Source organism: Aquila chrysaetos, chromosome 25 (genome assembly GCF_900496995.4).
Source record: "Aquila chrysaetos chrysaetos chromosome 25, bAquChr1.4, whole genome shotgun sequence".
Classification (NCBI taxonomy): Eukaryota; Metazoa; Chordata; class Aves; order Accipitriformes; family Accipitridae; genus Aquila; species Aquila chrysaetos.
Genome location: NC_044028.1, coordinates 5,615,612 through 5,639,965, shown reverse-complemented (window position 1 = coordinate 5,639,965; position 24,354 = coordinate 5,615,612). Strand labels below are relative to the sequence as shown.

General features: G+C 43.8%; 1 protein-coding gene across 3 annotated transcripts in view; it reads right to left on the bottom strand.

The window, feature by feature from the left end:
• Positions 1 to 24,354, bottom strand: part of TTYH3 (tweety family member 3) — an 80,263-nt gene continuing 55,909 nt past the window's right edge. For 2 of the 3 annotated variants that reach the window (XM_030001702.2, XM_041120215.1), the window contains exons 8-15: positions 19,119 to 19,174; positions 17,761 to 17,853; positions 17,548 to 17,640; positions 16,638 to 16,774; positions 14,428 to 14,604; positions 13,425 to 13,500; positions 11,181 to 11,282; positions 1 to 5,731 (exon numbers count right to left, since the gene is read on the bottom strand). In XM_030001702.2, coding sequence (XP_029857562.1) covers positions 11,202 to 11,282; positions 13,425 to 13,500; positions 14,428 to 14,604; positions 16,638 to 16,774; positions 17,548 to 17,640; positions 17,761 to 17,853; positions 19,119 to 19,174 — 713 coding nt within the window. In that variant the 3' untranslated portion in view covers positions 1 to 5,731; positions 11,181 to 11,201. The remainder of the gene's footprint in view (positions 5,732 to 11,180; positions 11,283 to 13,424; positions 13,501 to 14,427; positions 14,605 to 16,637; positions 16,775 to 17,547; positions 17,641 to 17,760; positions 17,854 to 19,118; positions 19,175 to 24,354) is intronic. The other variant, XM_030001703.2, reaches the window with a different exon arrangement.

The window sequence follows — 24,354 nt, the reverse complement described above, 5'->3', positions numbered from 1 at the left end:
TGGTTTTAAATCGTTTATTTTTAAAACATGAAACCCAAGCTGAATAGAAACCACAGAAATTACATTTAGGTTTTTTGTTTAGTATTTGCAAACCAAAAGTTACAGTAAAAAATAGCTACATTACAATCAATAGAACTACAGAATTAAAAGTAAAGATACAAAAATGGGCTCAATCCTCTTTAATCCTCACAATTTAAAAACATTTTGGGTAAGTGCAGGAACACTTGAAAGAAACTAGCAGGTCCAAAGTTTAAAAAAAAATTATATATATTTATATATTATATATGTATATAAAGTGGTATGATATACAACCATTATGGTTAAGAAGAAAAAACAGAAAAGTTACAAAAAGGCCAGGTACATGTTCACCATTAGGTTTCTGTGCACAGTGTCCAAGAAAATAAACTTCCCTCTGAATGATGTGAATAAAACTCATGGGGCCTCCCATTAACAAGGGACCTGAGGCACGCGACGTGACGGCTGGGCAGCTGGACCCAATGCAGAGGACAATGAAAGAAATACAGCTTTTCTGGGACTTCAGTGGCCTCCTGGGCAGAGGCCACTGGAGAAGTCTTGGTGTGAGATTAGAGGAGGAACAGGAAGGAAGGAGTTGGGAATTGCATAGTGAGGAGCAATGTAGTATCAAATATGCAGAGCACCTAAGAGCTTCATGCTACAGTTATCCTCTTTAGGAAAGGAATATTTTGAACTTTCTGGTTGTACATCAATTTATGTTCCACTTTGTTCACGCATGTAGCCGCAGGGGCTGGGTGAGCACCCAGGAGCTCCAGACCACCAGTAACCCGTGACTTCTCTCCCAGCTGGGCAACACGCTCACCATCAGGGCTTGGCAGGAGATCCCACTCCCCCCTGAAAGCACAGATGACTTGCTAGCTATCTAGGAACTGCTACCAAAACATCCCACGCTTCTGCTGGGCCTCCTGGAATGACTAGGGAAGCACGCACACAAATAACTTCTAGAAAAGGGGAGTAGGCTGTGATGAAAGAAGCTACCCGGTTAAAGGTACAGATTAAGTCTTGTCAGGTCTCTTCTCTCAAGGCATTAGATCTACTCCTTGGTATCTCCCTGGAGGGCTTTTCCCCTCCCACCCAGAGATGTTCACTGAGCTACACTAACAGACTTGTTGCGTTGGGGAAGACCCTGGCTTCTCCTCGGTCCCCAGGTAGGAAGCACTTCAAAGACAGCTCCTCGCCCTAGCTAAAGGAAAACGCACCCACCTCATCTACTCCCGAATCAGGTGAGGTGGCTAGAATCAACAAGCCAAGACACTTCTCTCTTCAAAGCGCTCAGCATGGTATTTCAGTTGCTGCTAGAAGGAAGAGAAGGAGGGACCTGAAGCGAAGCATAGGTTTATCCACACAGGTACCTGTACCTTGCTCTTAGGGGTATCCACCTACTCCTGTCTGCTATCACCCTGCAGCACCCAAAGCTCTCATGAGCGATGGCTAAGCAGCCCCCCGAGAAATGGTTTACTCTCAGAAAGGCCAAACTTTTTATGTATTTTCAGGGAACTGCTATGGAAATCCTAACTTAGGATCACTTAAAACCCCATGCACTGTGTCCCCCTCAAAGCACTCAAATGAACATCCTTGCATCTTGGCTGAGATGACTGTACACGGAAAATTAACACCTATCAAATGGAGAAAACTTAAAAAGGACAGGAGGGGAAGGGAGCACTCCATCCTTCACATTTGGATGCACGCTAAAAATCTTAGCTTGAACCCTTTTATCAGCACATAAAATGAACTCAGTTTAATAACACACACAGGATACAAACACTACAGTTATATTCCCAAGACAGCACAAGAAATTCACAGCCAAGTCTTGATTCGATTTCCTTTACAATTACAATGCAGTCTTGAACACTGGACACAAGAGTCCAACATGCTATTTACATTTCACATTGTGGAGATGTTTGTGTGCTTGGAAGAGTTCTCAGTTCCAAAAGAAAGTGTCATTCACACATGATGATGCAGTGGAAATAAACCAAGCCAACCAGACAAGCCCATGACCACATTTGTGCTTCTGAAAAAGTAACATGAAGTGTCTTCACCGATGCAGTCACCTTCAACTGGACAAGCTGCCTTCCATTTCGCAGTCAGCGAGGTGTCCAGAGGCCAATCTCATCCCCCTGAATTCTGGACCCTTTTGCTAGCAACCAGTAACGTGAGTAATGTTCCGATAAGGTCAGCTGGGACACACCAAGTGATATGGCCTTGGCATTTTGTCACATTAAAAACAGAGACACACAATGGAAGAGAGAGAAGTCTCTACAGCTTTACCTCCTACAGCTTGAAGAGTTTGGACTCCCTCAACCATGAATGCCATCTAGAACAGATGAGTCTTCGCCAGATAGCACCTGCTGTTCACCCGAGAGGGAGGCACAGAGTCTGGGAGATCTTGGCTTTTGAAAGTCCACTCCTCAGACAAAATGTGACCATATGGATGAGACTGATTATGTCGCAGCCATAAGAATAGGCAAAGGCCATCTGTTCTTCAGCAGATCTGTTCAGACCAGCCTGCAGAAATGCCACACTGTTGCTCAAGGTTCCAGTAAAAAAAAAAAAAAAAGAAAAAAAAAAAGAAAAAAGTAGTAGTAACAATAATAATAAACCAAAAGAAACCCATTTGTCTGTGTTTCCTATCCAGCGCTCTGCACAGCATGCAGCAGGGCAGCAGAGTTCCAGGATGCTTTACAAAAGTGCAATATCCATGTCAAGTAAAGGAAGTGCTGGCTGGACAAAGGTACACAGCTCACACTGCAGTCACGTTATGCTGGCCTCCAGAGAACAAAATGTTATCTCCGTAACATTCCTTCCAGTTACATGTTGAAGTCACAGAGCACGTATCTCTACATCTGTGCCTTGCTGCAAGCCCCAGACATTGTCAGAAGTTGTTCCGGGTGTTGTGAGTGGCTATGCCAAACCTTGGAAGGAAGCAGGTCAAGGTGGCTGCTCCATTAGAAGCTGCAAACAAAAAGGCATAGGCTCGCTCCCCCATTATCCCTGCTGGCACAGACAATACCACTGTGACAATTTAGATCCAACCCAAAGTGCAGTCACACGCATGTTCAGGATGCATTCTGTATACAAAAAAGTCAATATACAGAAGCACTTGTTTTCACAGGGTCCCCCACACCCTCCAGCCTTCAAAACACTTGCCTTCAATGAGTAGGACTGGGCCACAGATTTTAGGGCAGCTCCCCTAAATTGATAGCGTAAGTAGCAATCCGAGCACAATCTTGCAAGGAGAGATGATGGCAGAACAACTCAGTCTTAATAAGGATTATATGGCTCTTGCTTCTTTCTTCAAAGTGAGGGGAAGGTTCAGTTCCCCCCAGATAGCAGTTGCATGCTTCGGACCCTGCAAGCTAACCATTCCACATGCTTGCACACCCGGGTCTCCTGGTAGGCTTTAAGACAGGGTGGAAAACCTGGCGCTCATGAGCCACAGTGTCCCTCCATACCACCTGTGACTACATTTCCCTGCCCTTGTTATTTGATAACACAGAGGTATGTTTCAATGTGAAGCCCATCAAACATGTCTGAAAGGGCATACTCAGTCCTGAGCAAGAAAATCCTGCTTCCAGAGATTTACGGTGAAGTGTGAAGTTTTCTCCAAAACCTTCTCTTCCTGTCTGCATGGTGGTGCCTCCTCCCTGGCTCCCTCACTCCTTTGAATGGCAATAGCTGCCCTACAGCTTTTGCAGTCTATTAGTGGTTTCTGTCTTAAGAGGAGTCTCAAAGCTTGCTCTTCCACAGAGCTGGTACCATTTTACAGCAGATACCATCATCCTGGTTAGCTACCTGCTAGGAACAATTCCTACCTCACTGCAAGAAGGCAACTGACTTGAGTTAAAGGCAGATTGGTAGATTCTGTGCCCCGTACAGCAAATATGGGGTAAACAGACACCGAGTCTGAACATCACTGAGGTGAAGACTAACTGCCTCTGCCAATGGCTCAACTGCAGTTTGAGAGACGCTTCCCACTTTATTTCCTCTGCCAGTTATTTAATATAATGCTCAGCAGCTACACTAAGATGCCCCTGCTCAGAGGTAAAAAGACAAAAAGGAACACCATAGTTACCCTACTGAAGGGGCAGTACTTGACAGTACCTCCCAAGAGGCAGTGTCCTCTTCCAGTAGGAAGCTGTCAGTGCCCTTTGGAGCACTGCTCTTCAGTGGAAAGTACAGCACCAATGGAGGATGTTGCCCTCTGCAGGCACCCAGCTGCCTCTTTGCAAGTTGTGTTCTGCCTCATGTCAAGAAAAATGCCTTACATGTGCCTTAATATGGTCAGATAGTGGTTAGCAATGTGCCTCAAAAAACAGAATGAAATAAAATAGAATAAAATAAAAACCTGTTCTGACAGTCACAATGTTCTCCAGATGTCATTTGGGTTTCTGACTCTGGAACACAGAAGATATACTGACAATCATGTGAATTTGTTAGGATTGAGGCTCCAAAAACCTCCTTCAATACCAGTTCAGCAACCTTGTGCTGTACATCATGATTTAAAGAGAAAGAAAAAAAAAAAAAAAAAAAAAAACTCCAGCAGAGTTCACAGGGTCACTCCTGTAGGGAGAGCCTGCATTTGCTATAAATCCATTGGTGCTTCCAGTCTCTCTTGCTTTTGCAAGCTGACTGTCCCATAAGATCTAGCATCAGAGAGCTGAAACTCTAGTGCAAAAATACCCCCCCATAAAGTCTTACAAGTCTTTTCCTGGAAAAATTTGGCACCAAGTGGGTGGCTGGCTCCTATTTGATCTGTGTGTCAGCCTCGTAAAGGCAGCACCCAGAATGCCATCTGCAAGTACCTGGGCTTCCCTGATGCAGCAGAGAGGTCAGGTTCAGAGCGATGGATAAGGTAGTTGACTGGTGCTGGGACCCCCTGCTCCTCCTCAAGAATTCATGTGCTAGATATAATGGGAAAGAAAAAGGCATTTTCTTAATGGATTTTTTTTTTTTTTTTTTTTAAAGTTAACCAGGGTAGTGGGATGGTTTGCTCTAGAAGAGCCCCAGGCTCCCACATTACAGTGGATACCCAGTGACACCATGAGACAGGAGTTTCCCTCCTCCCTCACACAGGGCACTGGATCAGAGGACTCCCATCAAAATGCTGCATCGTGCATTGACTCAACATTCCCTCGTTGTACTCTAGTCATAGGCACTGAGCCTCTGCTTCTTCAGTGTTTGACAGACTGCTGATCCCACTGCAGGAGTGAAGACGACCTACCACCATCTTTCACTGAGTCCCTCTGGGGAACAGAAGGGGAAAAAAAGGGGACAGAAGATATTCACCAACTTTTTCTGATAGGCTACTCTAGTAAGTTGGCCCCCAGGCAGGTGGACCCAGTTTCTTGCCTGGGTGCTCTCAGTTGCTTGCCTGCACGTGCTTGCTCTCTCGCACATCAGGTACAACAAGGTGAAGGCTTAAATTCAAGAGGGGCTTCCACTCCAGTGGGCAGGTACCAGGTTGGAGGGGTGGTCTGGACTGGAGAAACAGAAGGAGCTGCACTGGATTTTGGGCAGAACAGCAGGATTGTTCTACGAGGACAGCACAGGGGCACAGCAGTTGGCACATTGTTTAGTCTGACTGCACGTGTGGGTTTTGTTTTTTTGCTTTTGCTTTTTCATTTTAATGCACACTGCCAGCATCTGGACGAGGTTGGTTGGTGGCGAGGTATTTGGCTCTCATGCTGGAGGTGTACTGGAGGAAGACAAGACAAAAAAAAAAACAAAACAGAACAGAAAAGTAAGTCAGAATGACTAATGTAAACACGGAACCACAGATTATGACCACCTCCCAGCATATAATGGTCTGTATTTACAGCAAGTGTATCAAGGAGCTGCTGGCTCAGTCTGACAAGGAAAGTTTCACAAGTCACTGCATAGTCCACTCTGAGTAACGTACTGTCAGCCTGCTGCAAGGATGCTGGCCAGGTCAGTGCAGATGGGCTAATGGTTCATCCAAGCTCTCTACAGAGAAGGAAATCCAATAATCATTGAGTTGAAATATGCCATACTTTGCTTGGGAGAAAAGAGGGAAATGGAAATGATGCAGATGTAAAACCCCACCTTACACCTTCATCCTCTCTTAGTCATGTTATTGCTTTCAACCATGCCAGAAAAGGAGGTTGAAAAGAAAATGGGTGCGCACTGCATTTTTACATTGCATTTTACAGCAATGAGGGCATCAGAAGACTGCATGCATCTCAGATGGGCAGTTTGAAAGAAAAGTGTGGAAGAATGAGTCTCTGAACAATTTATGCCCAAGAAAGAACAGATCCTGCCAGGCTGGAAACAGGCTGCCATCAAACAAGATGATATTAGCTAACATTTATCAGATGGGTAATAATCCACTGGGGGTTGGGATCCAACCTGTGTACTGCACAGTAGTAGACAAGACTCCTGCTTGGGGGTGAGAAGACAAAGTCAGAAAGATGAGAGATTGTTTTGGTTTGGGGGGTTGTTTTTTCTTATTTTCTTTTTTATTCTAAGGAAGGTAATCCAAAACAGCTCCCAGAAGCTACTGAGGTAACATCTGCCATTCAGCTTTGAATAATGAGGTGAAAAGCATGTAAATAATACCCAGCAGTAAGAACAAAAGACTTTGCTTCTTTATGCCAATGTGTTCAATGCCTTCATCGTGACTACATTACTGCTTCTGGGGTTCTGCTACCATGATACTAACAACCAAGCAATGAGGACAGACATTTTATTCCTCTTTTTATACCAGCTGGAGCTTGAATAATTCTATAATACCCACATCTTACTTCCCAAGAGTGCTCTTCAGCATACTGACTTTTCATCACCTTTAAAACAGAACCACATAAAATAGCTGGTTAAGCCGGCAAAGAGACAACTGAAAGGCAGTTCCACACCAGGAGGTATGATTTATCTTGCCCACTGGGAAAGAACATTATGAGGCATCTGTAGGCTCTCAAAAGCTCAGCTGTCCAAAGGGGTTTTCAGAGAATTAACAGTATTTTATCAGTTTTCCTTCAAAGACTGACCTGGGCTGAACCTCTGCACAACAGAAGACAGAAACCGCTCCTTTGGCAGAGCTGACCCCATTGGCACAAGATGAAGACACCTGTGGCTTATTTGCACAGTCATCTTTCAGTGTCTTCCATAATTGGAAAACTTTTTGCAGAATATGGATCTTAATATAAAACTCTGGCCCAGAAATGGCATCTATATTTAGAAGACAAAGGGTACATCTTTCTCTTTTTAAGATGTATTTTTTTGTCAGTGAGAAGGAAAGGGTAGAAAGTACCAAGCTGAGCCAGTTTAAGGACTATATTCTATACAGTTTATTAAATGTGATTACTGTCTCAGAGTTAAAGTTTAGGGTATTATTAAAACATATGAGACTAACCCAACAGGCTCAGAGAAGCTTAGAAGTCAAAGAACTTTCTCATAGAGCAAGTAGGGCACGTTTCGGGTAATGCAATGCTGAAATTACCAGCCAAACATCATGCTAAGACGACGGTCTTAGAAGGAAAAATGCATTTGATTGCTCATTTTCCACTTGTATTCTGTATGGTGACATGCGATAGGAGATGAGTATGAACAGAGAACTTCCAGGTGCTAACGTTTTGTAAGAAGTATTTAGGAAAAAAAATCTCAGATCATGGAAGGTTATTGTGCATCTTCCTGGCCAAGTCATATAGGTTCAGCACAAAACACGCAACATCAACTTTCTTTAGAGCATTAAAATCAAGAAGAGCCACTTGATGAACTGCATTTCAAGGATGTACAAAGTATACCCATCATGGAGGGAAAAGTCAAAAAGAATTCAATCCTTCCTTCACCAAGAAAACAGCCCACAGTTGTTTAAGTGTCACTATAAAAAAGTAATCAGGAACACGAGATTTGGACAGTCAAGCAGAGGGCATTTTACATTCAAACCTACCTGCAATCCAGCACAAGGAACAAATCAAGACTCAGAGTAGTCAGAGTTAGGGCTGATGTTCTCTCCTTAACTCAGGATTTTTACACCTTTGTACCTTTTCCCATTATGGTTTGAATCAGTTACTCCTTCTGTTACAGTGTATTTTTAATGACCACGATAAGTGCGATTGAAACCTGGAAGTAGAGAGCTAACACTTTACTGCACACCTCTCGTAACCAGCACAGCTCTATCAGCGTGTACTGGATCTCCAGTCACTGCATTAGACTCCGTGTACAAATGCTTTGCTCCACATGCTGTTGACAGTAGTCCCTCATCTAAGTCCTTCAGTGCATCCTCTACTGGGAAGCAGAGGAAAGATGCTGTGGAATACACAGATCCCAACATCTGGACAGGCCAGCAGATGAAGATGTATCAGCAGACATTTGCCAGTCACATGGATATGAAACCAAACTGTATTATCCATAGTTAAAATAACTAAGTCTTTAGCTCCTTTAAAAAGTAATTGTAAAGACTTAAAGCTTGAGAACAATTCAGAGCTAAGGAGGTCTTGGACTGTACTCTGAGGTAACCTGGATACAGTGCCTGACACAGCTATAAGGTATACAGTTGCATTTAGTTTCCTTTAAAGAGGAGCTTTCATAGAAGGTTAAAGAACATGCACAATGCAGTCATTCTTCCAGTACTCTCGCTGGAAGTACCCATGTGCCTATACACCCTCGTTTACCCTTTCAAAAACAGCACAGAGGACAAGTTTCAACCCATACCTTCACCACACTGTCAGCTACCCTAAAAAGAGTACCTAAAAGACTTCTTGTTACCGTTTCTCCTTGTGGCTTGTGCTATTCAACACAGCACACCCCTCCGTCACTTACCAGTCAGCTAGGACAAACACAGCTGATTGCATGCAAGTTTATTTTATATTTCTCCAAAGAGAAATTTTTGTATTTCTCCTTCACATTCAGCCTTGTTGAGGGTATAAACTTTCATAGGTGTGGTTTGCCAGCACATACAAGTTAGGTGCTTAACACAAAGGAATCATTGGTTGCAAAAAAAAAAAAAACAAACCAAAAAAAAAAAGGAATAATCAGTTAATTTTAGAGAATTCTACCAACTCCTGTGAACTGTGCAGACCATGAGTACTTCACAGCTAACTGAGCTATGCTGGAAGATCACTTACCATATGAAACCATGACTCTGAGTATAAACCATTTACTGTTTGTGGTTAAAAAACCCACATGTATCTCTCAGCTACCCTGACTTTGATTTCCTGCCAGAACTATTCAGGTAATCCAATAAAGACCAAAGCTTCTGGATTCAAGTTCTTAAAGGTTGATCCACCTCTCAAATAGCTAAAGCACAGTAAACACACAGGGTTTGGTATCATTATGTACGGGAGGTACAAGATGCAGATAAACAGCCAATTTCAGCCAGTGGGTTCTGAATTCAAAGGGACTTAAGTCTTCCAAGTCAAAAGAACAGAGCTTCTGTTTGTTTTGTTTGTTTTTAAAGTCTTGGAAAGAATGCAATGCCTTTTTCTTACCCCTGCAGACAGCCACATTAAACTCTGGGTGTGACCTTCGGTAAACAGAAGACAGTGCAGACTGAGATCAGGTCATGTTTCACAGCCCAGAGAAGATTTCAAGTCCAGAATGAAGACATGAGATTCCCCCCATCACCACCACTATTTTATTTAATGGAATAGACTCATCTAACATCGCTACAATACCACCTGCAGGAACCAAAAAGCAGAAAAACCACTATAAGCTGATGCCCAAAAGCAGTCTTTACAAGACTTAAGACTGAAAAAAGTTGTGACTCTTTCAAGGGTGCTAGCACCATGCTTCAAGACAAGTTTGTTTGTGTTCATGCACCATGGCAGAGGGCATCAAGACACCGGATTCAGACAGCACCCTTCCCAGCATGTCACAAGGCAGGCAGACAAACAGCAAGAGGCAGCAAGAATGCAGACCAAGCAGCAACATGACAGAAAGGAATCCAATGCAAGGCTGACAAAAGTCCCAAAAAGAACGGCAGAAAAGAAGGAACAGCAGCTTTATGGACATGTATTTCTGGGAACAGAATGTAAGATACGGGTCATTGATTGCATGAGCCAAAAGCAATGGGCCCTCTGTTCCAACTGGAACCATCACCTTCCAGTTACTGTGTGCCTGCAGTTCCCTTGAAGGAGCACTGTCCTTCATACCAGGCAAGGTGCCTGGTAACTCTAATCATACCCTATATTCAACCAAGCTAAAAAACTACAAGGCCTAATGCAGACCACCTACTCTTTCTGTAGGCACGTGGCTTTGTCATGGACCACTGTGAGGGAAGAAACACTGGCTATCTTGCAGAACATCAGCAACTACAGCCCATTAGGAATTCAGACAGTGAAATGGTACTAGGAGGGCCCTGTTCACAGAGCCTGTGGGACATGGATGGGATGATTTGGACACACAGAACAAACAAAACAGTAAAAGGTTTTGAAACAGAATGAAGCAGATCTTAGTGCTTATGTCTGGACCCTTAGGGAATTTTTTTTTTAAACTTGCTCCTTTCTTACTTTAAATGCAAGGATAAAAGGAGAAGCTGCACAAAGATCTAACAGGCAATGAAGTAACTCTTCAGGACAGGCCACCATTACCAGCTAGGATCTTTCAACAAATTAAAAATCCTACTGAGGAGCTAAAAGCTTGTGGCAGGTAAGTATTGGTGGTTTCAGGCACATGCTGTTACGACCAGTTAAGACAAACAGAAGAGCAGTAGGGCTCAAGGGAAGCCACAAGCTGAATTAAGACAACCAGTCCTGACTGAAAAGCTGCTAGATTGGTTCTCTTTACTTCTAGAAAATGGCTTCTTGTGATGGGAGAACTTCTATTCTGCATGTGAAGTGCAAGGTTAGTTCTACATTCAAGCAGCACTCAGTACTAAGTGTTCAAACTGTTCTCAAGTGTGGACTCTGGAGTTGAAGCTGCTGTGAATTAGCTTTTGTGAGGCATGGGCACCTAAAATCCTCACAATGTGCACCAGAAGTCTTTACAAGGTTGATACTGCTCCTTGAGTCTGCACCAGAGCAAAAGCTTATTTTAATTTTAACCCTTGGCAGGAGGGAATGGGGTGGGAGGTGCAGAGGGAAGGAATGTGAAGAAATAAAAGGCACTGGCCTGGGATAAACAGTGCAGGGATGAAGGGAGTGGTTGGGAGTGGAGAAGGGGTTGAGCAAGAAGGACCTTTTTTCCAGTACCTGTTCCATTTGCGGGCGCTGTTACCAGTATGTCCGTGCACTGTCCGAGGGCTTAAGCTGCCAGCTCATATGGCTGCTACTGTCCATGGCAGCCAAATACAACTGTGATGACGCAAGAAAGAGAGAGAAAAAGAGAGTGCAGCCTCAACGTGCATGAAAAACACAGTGCAAGAAAGTGAAACGCTGCGGTGTGTGTCAGCGACAAGGTGGGCTCTACAACCCTAAGGGAATAGCCCTGTGGCAAGAAGGAGAAAACAGAAGGAATGAGAGAAGGGAAAAAAACAAACAAACAAAAAGCCAGGAAAAGTAACGGACAAACAATGCAGCAGGATCATCACATCTTAGTTTTCACCATCTGTTCACAGAAAGCTAAATGGAATCTATCAGCTCTTTCCACTCACTGGACATAACCTATTTGGATGGTTATCCCCCTTTCCTCCCTCCCAAAAAGAGGCAGGGACATTGGTATTGCCTTTTCATCTCTCTCCTCCCACTGATGATTTGCTATGAAAAGTTACAGTTTCTTCTGCCTCAGTATGGTCTCAGCCACCTGCTGTGGAGAGCTGCGAACACAAAAATCCCAGAAAAGCCCCCTTCCCTGCTGCCTGCCAACATGAGAGTAGACAGTATTTTTCTTCTCTCCACTGCCTGTCTACTATGTCCCTCCAGAAAACACATTTATCCTATAGCCTGTTACTTGCCTCATCTAGGGAGAAGCTCCCCTCATCTCTAGGTGCAGCGCTGCACTCTCCTCCTCCCCCAGCTCCTGTGCTTCCCTATAGCCCATATTGATGGCTGCCAAGCCAAATTACTCTTGGGGAAAAAAAAAAAAAATCTCATCTTCATCTACTCTCAGAAACCAGGCTAAGGCACCAGGACTCAGACCCCCCCTCAGGGTATTAATGCAAATTCAGCTACTGAAGAACCAGGGAAATTCTTGCATAACTAAAGCCCACGCGGAAAGGAGTGTGCTTTCCCTGAAGCAGAAGAGCTGTAGGGCAAGGGGAAGCAGGACCTTGGTCTACAGACATTGAATGAACGTATGCCTTGGCAGTACCAGAGGGACAGTGCCCTTCGTACAACAGGAAACGTCAGCGGTAAAGCATTTGCCACGCTGTACTGTGTGCAGCACATCAGCTCTTCTCCTGAGGACCGTCTCATTGCTGGGAGCAGATAACGCTACCAGAGCCTGCGATCAGAGTACCACCAGGGATTCAGGAAAAACTCTTTGTGAAGGTTGAAAGAGGTCTGGCCAAGTACAGAGACAAGGATCAACCCTCCACTTTTCCACTTTCTCTACAGCAAGACGAACTGGTCCTTTTGAAGTGAAAACATGAATGTGATGTCCTCTTTTCCACCACAACTCCTACTCCTTCATCCTCCAACCTCCTCTTCCTCCCCTTCCCATGAATTTGAACCATGCACCACAGAGTATATTTTCTTTACCTATACCTGAAGACCGGTTGATTATTAAGCATGCTACTACTTATCCTCTGTAATCACATCACCAAGTTAGTGAGCACTGCGATGGCATGTTCTCCAAGTTCTGGTGTAAGGTTTACAGGATCCAGTGAAGGAGGGCAAGATTCATCTAGTTCTTACACAGACATGAAGGCAAGCCCATGTTTTATCCAGCATACAGAAATGGCTATCAGGCCACTCCAAATATCAAAACCTTCCATGAAAGTTTTTTTTTTTTTTTTCCTCCATAGGAAATTAAATACAAAAACAGATTCTAAAGAAAGTAAAACAGTTGTGAAAGAAAGATTAAAAAAAAATCTCAACTGAAAAAAAATAATACAGGTTTCATCCTACCATTTCTTTAGGGCAGATTAAGGAGAGAGGTTCAGCGATAACTCTGCATTTACTGTTTTAACAAGTTTCTTTTTTAAACTTGAGGAACCAATGCCACAGATAGCAAGTACACTGCATGCAAGTGAATCATCCTGCTGAAGTCATCCACCATCTACTCATGCACTTCAGTGGTAGCAGGACTGGGCCCATAGGATTACCATTGTTAATAGATTGAGTATTATTCTTTTTATGCACAATGTCCAAAGTAGCATAGCAGGGTTTTATTCTCCATGGCAGGTGAGACATGGCTTGTCTATTCAAATTGCTGCCATTTATGGGCCAGATCCTGTGTTTGGCTGCACAATCAGCTCCCTTGAGAGTATACAGGAGTGGTAAATATGTATTCCCCAAAGTTGCTGGAGCAGAGAGGAGCAGTAAAGAGAGACTTACTGAGGGAGGTGGGGACTCCCGGCCAATGAGCGGGGTATTCTCGCAACGGGGGTTCTGGAAATTTGCATTCTGGCTCCTAGGAAAGGAAGACACACATGGTAACACGGGTATGTGCCATGCTTCTCTGGGGAAAGTCTGACTGTGACATGGGACAGAGCATACGCATCCCCAGAACTACCGTATCAGGTTAGTCTCCCTCAAAGCTTTTTGTACAGGCCAGGTGGATCTCCCTTTTTCAGACAAGGGCACAAAACTAGCATTATTTTCCTCAGATTGAGCACTATCTTTACACTCTTACTCAGAAGGGCCCACACTGAACCACGTCAAGTGATTTAAAAATAGGTCTGTGTGAAAATCTGCCTCCCTGCAGCATCAGAACTGCCAAGCTGCAGAAATGGAGATAAAATGAGGACAAAGTCTAAGGGGAAGAACAAAATGATGTGCCAGCCCAAAAAAAGATGGGTCCTGAAGGTAGTCCAAGTGTGATCAGGGTTAGGCACTTCTGGAGAAAGCTCTGAAGATCCCACCTGGACTAAGTAGCTCTGGACTACACCAGATGTCAGAGCTGACTGCAAATATTGTGGAAGGACAGAGCCTGCAGGTTTTGTCTTGGCTCTCAGGAGGCTTAAAAATCTTCTAGCAAGACTGTTCTGTCTGAAGCATTAAGTCTTCTGGTGGTCAAAATCATTGCATAATAAGAAGCCCAGACAATAATTTCCTAATTCTTTTCTCTAGACAGATTTCTAAATCCTGCAGGACAAAGCTGTTCACGTTTTGGAGCACACTCTCTAATACAACTCTTTCTACTGCAGCACTTTTAAGCTATTCCCTTCTCCCAGCAGACGCCAATCAGAAAACATGCCTTTTGACACTTTGGACAAAATCCTTCATCACTTTCTACTGCTTGGTTGAAAGTGCCAGCCTCGCAGCACTTAGTGACAACAGAAATCACAGTGAAGCAACCTGGACAAGCCCAATACAGCCTTCTTGTCGGGATACTCACATGTACTCTGTGACGGGAGCATTGCTGACTGTGTGTGCTGCTGCTGGAATGCTGGTCTCACTGCCATAACTACTCCCACAGCTATAGAGGCTGGGCATGTGCACTCTGTAAAGATTATCGTGTGTTTGTCTACTCCCTTGAGCAGCTGATTCTTCTTCCCCATCATCATCTGAGCTTCTGCAAGAAGGAGAAAAAGTTCCTCCTAGAACCCTACAATTACCCCACATGTGGGGTTTGCAGGAAACCATGGTAATCCTAGGAACCTCCCAACCATCCTCCACACCTCCACATTTATACCCATTTGGGATGCCTCAGGGTGGCAGTGTCAAACACAGCCTACACCACAGTGACTCAGACCTCCCACAGATACCATCTGGACTTTTACACTTCGTGATCCCCTACAGTCTCCCTACGGTCTTCTCTCAGGGCTTGGCAGACAGCACAGTTCTACAACTGCCCAGTCATACAACTGAAGGATGGACACACATCCTGAAATACATAGCACTTTAAAAAAAAAAAAAAAAAAAAAAAAAGAGAGAGAGAGGCAGTGAGGATGTAGTGCCATGCACCCCACAGAAAGCATCCTCATCCTTCAAAACTGCAATCTGTCTTTCCATTTCTTGTAGCCATGTCCAAAGAGCTTTTAAGAATAAGTCTCTGCAGGCTTCTCTGAACTCCCATTCTGGTTACAAAGGGTCTGCTTCAGCTTCCAGCAAAATCTCAGAAGTCTTTACAGAGACTAAGTTGCAACACTTGTGTCTAAAGGCTTTATTCTCTCAAAAATTCCAGGATTTTAAATCAATTTTAATGCAGAACAGAGCTGTTTACCAGCTGGTTCCTTCCCCCGTCCCATAGTATTCTCTTGTCCCTCCTGTATAGTATACACTGCTATTTTATCTCCCTAATTATGGCATGAAGCACCAAGGTTTGAAATATTTCCCATTTTAGTGAGGCTTGACAAAGCTAGTAAAAGGTTCTCCACGAAGCAGTTTGTTGCTGGGGGAGACAGCATGGACATTGCTAGAACATCCCAAACATCACCTGCAGCCTCTGTACCACAAGGTGGCACTGAAGATTTATTCAGGGAATTGCAGTCTGCACGGACTCTTACAGGCAGTAAGGTATGACATCCTCCACCTCCTGGCGGGAGGCAGAGGAAGAAATGGTGCTCCGAGGAATGCAAGAGGGAATCCTTAAGTTCACAGCAGCAGCCTGAGCCTGCTGGGGTTGGCAGGGCAGGCAGCAGCCCACATGGAAGGCAGCACTGTGTAAACCTTTCTCCTTCAAATGGGCAGACTACCATTCTCTTCCTGATAACGTCTCTGCAGCTGCATGTGGAAGAGGTAAGGAAACCAGCCATTTTCTTAAGTGCTATTCTGACGCATTTCCCAAGGCTTTCTCTGTGGGCACTGCGGGCCTGGAGGGCTCTGGCTTCCTGCTATTGTTCAAGATGTTCCATTTTACTTTGAACCTTGAGCCCAAGCTTAGACCACAAAAATCATGTTTTGGGATCACAGAACAGAATTTGCTGCACAGTCTACTGCTCTTCTGCAAGAACAGACTACTCAAAGCTATTTTAATAGCTGCATGTGGTGCAGCAGCCAGTGAAGTGAAGATTTGCTCAAGACTTACTGATCAGCCTGGTTACCATCATTAATACTAGTTCCAAACAATTCTGCTGTTAGATGATTGCCACCAATTTGCAAGTATCTCATCTGCCCATTCTGTTGCCAACAAGACAGTTTCGGGTTTCTATTAGCTATGCAAGTCAGTTGCCCTAGCATGAGCAAAGCCAAAAAGGCAAGTGTGAACTGCTTCCCATTCCAATTCTCTTCCCCATACTAGAATAAATGCCTCAAAGCAATGCAAGAGAATAGGTATTTTACAGAGATGGCACATAGTTCAAGCATTACCTCTCTCTACAGCTATAATCATTCATCTCTGACTTGACTCATAGTCATACAGTGTACTGAATACTCCGCACATATAATATTCCAGTGCAATAAGGTTCAAATGTAAATATTTGACCACAGCCAGAGCAAAAGCCAACAGGTTTTTTTTCTGTTGGACCTGTGCTTATAAAGCCTCATCCCTCACACTCCTGGGATCATATGGGAAAGAACTCCATATGCTCATGGGCACAAATCCAATAGCCGGTCTTCGTTAGGAAAGAGCTCTACAATGCTACAGGATATAAACCCTCTCTATACCTCTTTTGCTGCCAAGTGTGTGGGACGCTGCACACAATGGAACTGAACATGAGGGCTGTGACAAAGGAGAAGAGAACCAGGTAGATGAGGCCTTCCACTCCATCATAGCAAAAGCCCGTCAAAGCCTGGACATAATCCTGGAGAGAGAAATGAGCAGAGTTTCCTGATCACTACAGAGTTAACATTGAGCTCTAATTCAAAAGCCCTTCCCCTGGACTACATTCTCTGAAACAACATAAGAGATTGTAGTCCCTTTTCCACAGCATATTTCTATTTTAATTTCAGGGACCTCAAGTGTTTTTCATAACTGATCTCACCCTTATTTCCCCTCACAAAGTCCCTCTCAGATTTAGTCTTATTGTGTGGGGTTGAAAATATTTCCGGGGGGGGGGGGGGGGGGGGGGGGGGGGGGGGGGGAGAAAAAAGCAAAAAGCCAAGGCAAACTTATCCACCCAACTTAAGATAACACATTTTTCATTAAGCCTCTCAGCTCCCTCACTATGTCCCATTGCCCAAGAACACAACCATGGACTATCTGTTTCTCTGCCTTCAGAGATGCAGCTAGGGTAACAGTTAGGCCATGCTATACTGCAACTATAAGGCATTCCACTCCATGGGAAAGGCAACAAGCTATGTGCTATAGAGAAAAAACCTGAAGGCCCCTAAAACCTTAGGGCTGCAGCTTGCAGATGTATAAAAGGCATGTTATCTAGTTTCCCATGTTGATCTTTAAACAGAAACCTAACTTGATCCAAGTTCCCATTCTCCTTTCTGCTTGAGTCAATCAGTAAAAACTGTTGTAAATTGTTTTAGCACACCAGAGATTTGAAACTCCAAAATAATCAGTACGCTACAGGCTCTACACCCCCTTTGTTCTTTCTTAGCTCAAGCCCAGTTACCAAGTACTCACCAAATGCAGACTCCGACAGTCTACTAAAGCTGTCAGTTGCTGCAAGTTGATCTCTGTTGAATTTAAAACCTCCTGGATCCGAGTGAGATACTCCTGTAAGCAACAAGCTAGCAATTACTGAAAGGAAATGGCTTAGTAGGAGCTGATCTTGGACTTTGTACAAGGGTAAGGGAAGCCAGAAAGCACAGGGAGAGCAAACTTGAGGAGAGTTACCTTGGAGGTGGGGTGCTCTCTGCTCGCTGACCTCATGAGTTCCGTAACATCATCCTGCATTTCTACCAGAGCCTTGTGACTTCCTGACAGCTTCTGCTCAACACAAAACATGTAGTGTTCAGCAACTCAGGCCACATGCACTGACAGAACTCCTGGGAAAAGGCTTAAATCCTACTTCTCAAATATTGAAGCATCATCTGCATGAATAGTACAAGTTAAGGATGTCTCAACTGACATGGGTGCAGCTGTGATAGGGCTAAGTTTGACTTTTACCAACCTGGCAGAAGTACAGACAAAGAAGAGGGGAAGGGAAGAACCAGAAGAAAAGAAAAGAAAAAACAAAACACATACACAAAAACCATACACACAGCTGGGGCCGGCTCCAGGACAGAAGGGAAGGAGAAAGAAAAGACACAAAGCACTCATGTTCTTGCCCCAGAGCACAGCTGGATTTTTCTACTACATCAGATGGCTGAGAAAGACTTAATGTTAATACTAGAAGTTGTTTGTATTAGGGTGCAGCCTTCACGTTCCATTAAAGCATCCATGAGAATTTCACATGCAATAGCATGTCAGAGAGTATACTGAGCAACCAGAAATGCAACAGATGGCAACAGTGCATCATACCACAGCTTGAAGTGTTCTTACCCACCCTTTAAAACAGAGGAAGACAAGACTTAAAAAATCCTAAATATAAATGGTGAAGCAGCTGGTGTCTGCCAAATGGTGGGTGGTGTGGGTTCATTCTGGCCTCTGATACGTAAGACAAAGTTTGGGATGGGCCCAGGTGCTGTTCTTCAGCCCCCACACAAAAGAATAATGACTCACATTTATACTTCAGGATACAAACCCTTCAACATCCAAGGGATTTAAGAGGCGTATGTGAGAATCACTCCCTCACCCACAGAAGTGGCTGCATTTGGGGAGTGGAGTGTTGCCACTGTTTAACCCAAAAGAACCTGCAAGAAGAGATTCAAACCAGGAAGTATGTAGTTTCCCACCCTGGTGTTAATTGTGGGTGCTCTGTCTCCACATTGCTGGTCTTAGAAGAGTACCATATAAACAGAGGTACCACAAACAAAGCCATAGTCCTCACATCATCACACATGGGCCCTTCTAAGAAGGCATCCTTGACCTGAAGCTATGCAGGTAGTGAAGAAGTTGGAAAAAACTGCTCACTAAATCACAGTGCTACCTCTTGCACAGCTGGAAAGTAGCTGCCAAAGCTTTACCAACAGGTGGAGTGCTCCCTAAAGCTAACACCTTGCAACTTGCTGCATGCTGGCATAGAAAGCATTTAACCTATACGCTGCAAGGTGTTCAGAAGTGGTGAAGGGAGCTAGGATGCTTACACTCACCTGCTGGAAAGGGTTGGGGTATCCAGCACTACAGGTAATGTAATAGCGGAGAGTATCTACAAAGACAAAAGAAAAGAAAGTCACGCTAGATACATTGTTCCAGCTTTGCAGTATTTTACAACTGCCACAAGGGAGGTGTTAAGTTCTGAAAGCAATACACAAAATGAAAATGCAATATAAATGGAATCACTTCGCTCTCTCTATGTAGGATTACAGTGCATGGATGGCACTAGAGAAAGGGATGTAAGCTGCCTTTGGGAAGAAGATTTAGGTTTTAGTTTGGTTTGTTGTTGTTGTTGTTGGGGGGGGGGGGGGGTTGGTTTTGTTTTTTTTTTTTTTTTAAACAGTGAAAGGCAATGGAGCTGCTCCACTTAAATAGTTAGATGAAACATCCAAAAAGTTTGATACAGAAGTCAGCACTATCCACTGTATAAACATAAGACAAGACCTCAGTCTAGGATACATCCAACTGGATGTTTAGTTTCTGCAACTTCCAAGTGTCAGAACACCACTCTCCGGTCACTGAAAGCAACCACAGATTACTGCCTAGGGCACATCGCAAAGAGACAACTCAACTTTCAGCCAATTCAGTTCACCAGCTAGGTCACTAAACAGCCACGAAATAGTAGCACAGGAGAGGTAGTAGTGGTGATATAAATACAGGCTGCTATCAAAAATACCTGTGGAAGCACACTGTTGGGCCAAAGGAAGTGCATACACACATCCCTGTGGTACTACACAATGCTGAATATACTGCTTACCAAATGTACAAATTCAAGTGTTTAAAAGATAAAAGGGCAAAAAAGACATCTTCACAACTGGGAATTCTTCTGTCATGTTCAAGGAGAGACTGGTTTTAGGCAGTGTTCTATAGAAGAACATAAGAAAGTCCTCCTAATTCAAAAAAATCATAACTGTCAGTGATACAATTTCCTAAAAATGGTATCACTTTGAAAGCAAGCAAGGAAACTGATGGAAGACAAGTTTTTGTCTTTCTGACATGTATTAGGGATGAACAGGTAAATAGTAGTCTGTTTTCTGACGGATGTTACTTGCACATAATTATATTTTAATTAGAAGGCTTTAATTAGACTTTAACTAAAAGAGTGTATGTCATTTGTTTTGCATCCTTCTTTTGACTTATGCAAAAAAGCTATTTTTGGTATTGAGTCAATACTGCAGACTTGATCAGGAAAGCAAGCTTTTTCTATGTATTAGGATAACAGCAACATGTTATCTGTCCGACAGACCTCAGATCATTTGCCGGTAACATCCCAAAACTTAGTCTTAATACTGAGTAGCTCTACCAGTAATCACAGCACAGCAAAGACGTACTTGCAAACTTCCAGGTAAGACTGTTACAGTGCTCTGCTAGCAGCATCACTTATTTCCAGTCTTGAAGACACAGTTTATTCCTCCTCATTCAGACGTGTATGAAACCAGCCCAGTGCCCTCATGAGCCCTCCATAATACTACACCAACTGCGAGAGCACGCACAAATTATCAGGCTTTCCCCTGCCACTGTCAATAACACTATCATGGGAGGGAGCTCTGAAAGACTTGATCATCCAAATACCTTTAGATTACTTCTCAAACATTTACAGTTCCTTTTCAGACAAATGGGAGCACGTCAGCTCAGCAAAATCAAGGGTGATGTTGGCTTGGTAAAGACTACAAAAGCCCCAAAACACACACACACTCTCCATTCCACTGGCCCTGCCCCCCCAGCATCCTTTTCTCCATTCTTTTTAATCTTCTGTCTGTGACTTTCAGTAATGCATATTCCAGGCTGCAAAGCTATTCTAACTCGGAAATCATTAAAAGGCACAAACACAACCAAGCAGAGCTGTGAAGGAAGCAGACCTGACTGTATCCTGACTGCTGCACTTCCCATAAATACTGAATGCACCTTTCAGCAAGCCAACACACTGGAGACCAAGTGGTACAACACAGGCTGTCAGCTCCTGCACACTGGCAATGCAACCTGACAGCTGTTATTTATAATTCATTAGCCTACTTTGGGGCAGCTTCTGCCAGCTGCTCCATCTCCCTCCCACCGACTCTTCTCTGGGATGACTTACATCTCCCCAGCCAAGCCTCTAAACAGCAATTAGCAAAATCTGGGCAGATAGGAGGGCAGCGAGAACTGCTTTGTGTTCCTCACTTTGGGCAGACCACATGAATGACTGTCCACAACTACTGAGCCAAGGAAAGGACTGCTCCTCCCAGGCTCGTAAATCACACTAAATGGCTACAGAAAAATGGATTAAAATGCACCTGAGAGAACAGCATAGCAACAGCAATCCACAGCATCACACATGGTGACCTAAAGGAGCTGTGATCTTGTCACCTCTTTATTTTAAACCAACAAACCACTAAAATTTCTCTTAGGCTCCCACAGTGGTATCAAGTTTTACATCACCTTTATAAGTGCATTAAGTTGCATGACATACTGTTAATACATAGCTCTAGAAATGTTTCTTGAGGGCCTTCTGGATCATCCCTGGTGGGCAAATTACTGGTGAGAGTTCCTGATATCATCATAGTTTGCAGCTTGTAAGCCCAGGATAAAGATTGCTGGTTACAAGTGAAGCAAAAAGCAGTACAGTGAAATAAGTGCTTCCCTTGCTTCACCGTGGAAGGCATGATCAACAAGGCTTCACCGTGGTAGCACTGGCTTTGCAGCTGACAAGTGTGACACTCTGTACATAGGAAGTGCTTTTCAAAATGGCAAAGCCAGCAGGAGCAGCTTTCCCCTGCACTGAACCCAGCGTGCTAATAGCCGTGGCACTTTAAAGCTAAAGCTACAATAGGCAGCAAAGCTGCCTTAAAGTGATCCTGTGCTGCAAAGCTTGGAAATTAAGAGGAGCGTGACCCCTGCCTCCATACCACCAGGACGGGAAAGAGGAAAGAGCAGGAGGCACTTTCACCAGTTTTACACCTGGTGGAGGCTATCTGGTACAATACCAAGCCTCACATTTCTGTCCAGAAGATAGCTATACTGGGGTAACCCATCACTTGCACTCTGTTAACAGCTCCAGGCCATTTCTTTCTATAATTATCTTTCCAGTGCATTTTCCTCTCAAGGAAGATTCCTGATGGTTGGATCTGACTTTTGAAGCCGTCCTTTAGGCGATCTAGTTTATAGGAGAAGGGTTATGCAGGGTCACAGTTGCAGCTGCCTATGCCTGCTGTTGCTTGCAGCAATCCTCCTGACCCACTCTCTTGGTGCACAGGCAATGTGGGAGCAGAAGGTAAGGAAGGGAACTACCCAAAATGCTTTATTTTTGCAAAGTCTGTTTTTCCTAGAAAGGAAAGTAGAACTGCCTACTAAAGACAGCTTCAGCTGCTAGAACTACTTATTGCTTCTGCAACCATGGAGACTTACTATTCACTTCAAAGCCCAGCCGAAATGCAAAAGTGGCATTATGCACCTGCCAAAGGTGGCAAGAAGGTCTGTAGGATAAAGAGCAATCAGAAAAAAAGATCCTAGTTTAAAAAAAAAAAAAAAACAAACAAAAAAACCATACCTAGAACAGCTTTTCCCAGCCCTTCTTCATCTCTCTGTTTGACCATTCTCTAAGCAGCTTGCATTTTACGTATACACCCAGATGAGACTGTCTCTGTGGGTTCAATCATCAGAGAAAGTTGAAGTATATTGCCTGTGATGTCAAAGGAAGACGACTCTTTTGGACAGATTTTCTCGCCCAGGTAACATGTTCTCCACCAGGAGTTTTGTTTCCCTAAGGCAACAGTCTGATAGCAAAGGGAAGTACCTGCATAACCTGCATAACATTTGTATTATTCTCATATATGCCACTTGTACTGGTGAAATCAGTCATCACAAGCCTTCAGCAAAGAGCTCGTAGCCATCCCACATGCCCTCCACTCAAAGCTTTCTACTAATCAGGAGTCCAGCAAAACCACACAGCAAAACACAGCTTCTCAACACCAACATCAACTCAGCAGGATTCTCAAGAGTGCTTCTTTGGGCAAACTCTTTTCTGCAGTGCCCACTGAGCCCAAGTAATAACTGTGCAACAACCACATGCCCCACGTGAGGTTTTGTCCTGACCTTACTTCTAGAGAGGAAAAGGAGGTGGTGGCGGTATCAGTCCTCCAGTTCATTCAGCTCTGGGCTTTTAAGATGAGAGTGAATCAGTGAGAGGCCAATTAGAAGGCTGTGCGTGACAAGAACGCTTGCTGCTTATATCTGACCAGGTAAGTGTCAGCATCCAGCCTGACCAACTTGGCTGGGCTGGAGGTAAAAGGCTCCATTATCCATCCCCTGAGGTTTACAGTTCCTTCAGATGAAGCGAGTGGCTGTTCACCATGCAGATTTCTAGTATGAGAATCTGGAGAAAGCTCTTCCTGTTGTTTAGACAGATTGTGCCTTTTTATTTAATTTTATGCAGTAAGTCATCTGATAATAACATAATACCAATGAAAAAGATGAGACTAGAAGATGGCCTCCTGCTTTGAAAATAAACATCTTGGCTGCACCAAGTCTTTTTACTAGCAGCAGGAGCCGATTATACAGCCCCTGTTCAACTCCATTGGCTTTATCTCAATTAATGGATACTGGGTTGGTTAGGCATATAAATCAGCCTCTTCTGCAAAATGATTTAAGTCTCTCCTTCTCCAGGAAACCTGCATTAAGGCTTTTTGCCCCCCCCTTCTCCCCCTCCACCCCCCTTTTTTTAATGCAGCACATTTTATCTACAAAACAAGGACATCTCCTCTCCAGCTAAAAACATGACAACAATAATAATGCACTTAATCAGATTATTCTCAGCTCCATTAATTCTATTTAGATTTGCAAACAGCAATTAATACACAAACAGGAATATTAACATACTAGTTGCCCAGTATCCAACAGTTATTTTTCTGTAAAAACTATTATAACACCACCAACAAAAAAGCATTGCAAATATGCAAATCTAGATGACTCAGTCCGAGTCTGAATGCCAGAGCATGGGGCTGGGAATACTAAAACACATTATATTTAAAAACAACAACTAAAAATAGTTATTAAAGGGAAAAATTGACCCAGCACTACAAAGCTGCTTAAGATTAGTCATTGGTTCTTATATCCTTAAAAACAGATGGCAGCACCTAGCCCAGTATGCCATACCGCTGCACTGGCCAAAACCAGATACCTAGGCAAGACTGAAAACACAAGTGCCCTCTCAGCCCGACTTCAGCTGAAGTGATTCCCAAGGTAAATGTGATTCCT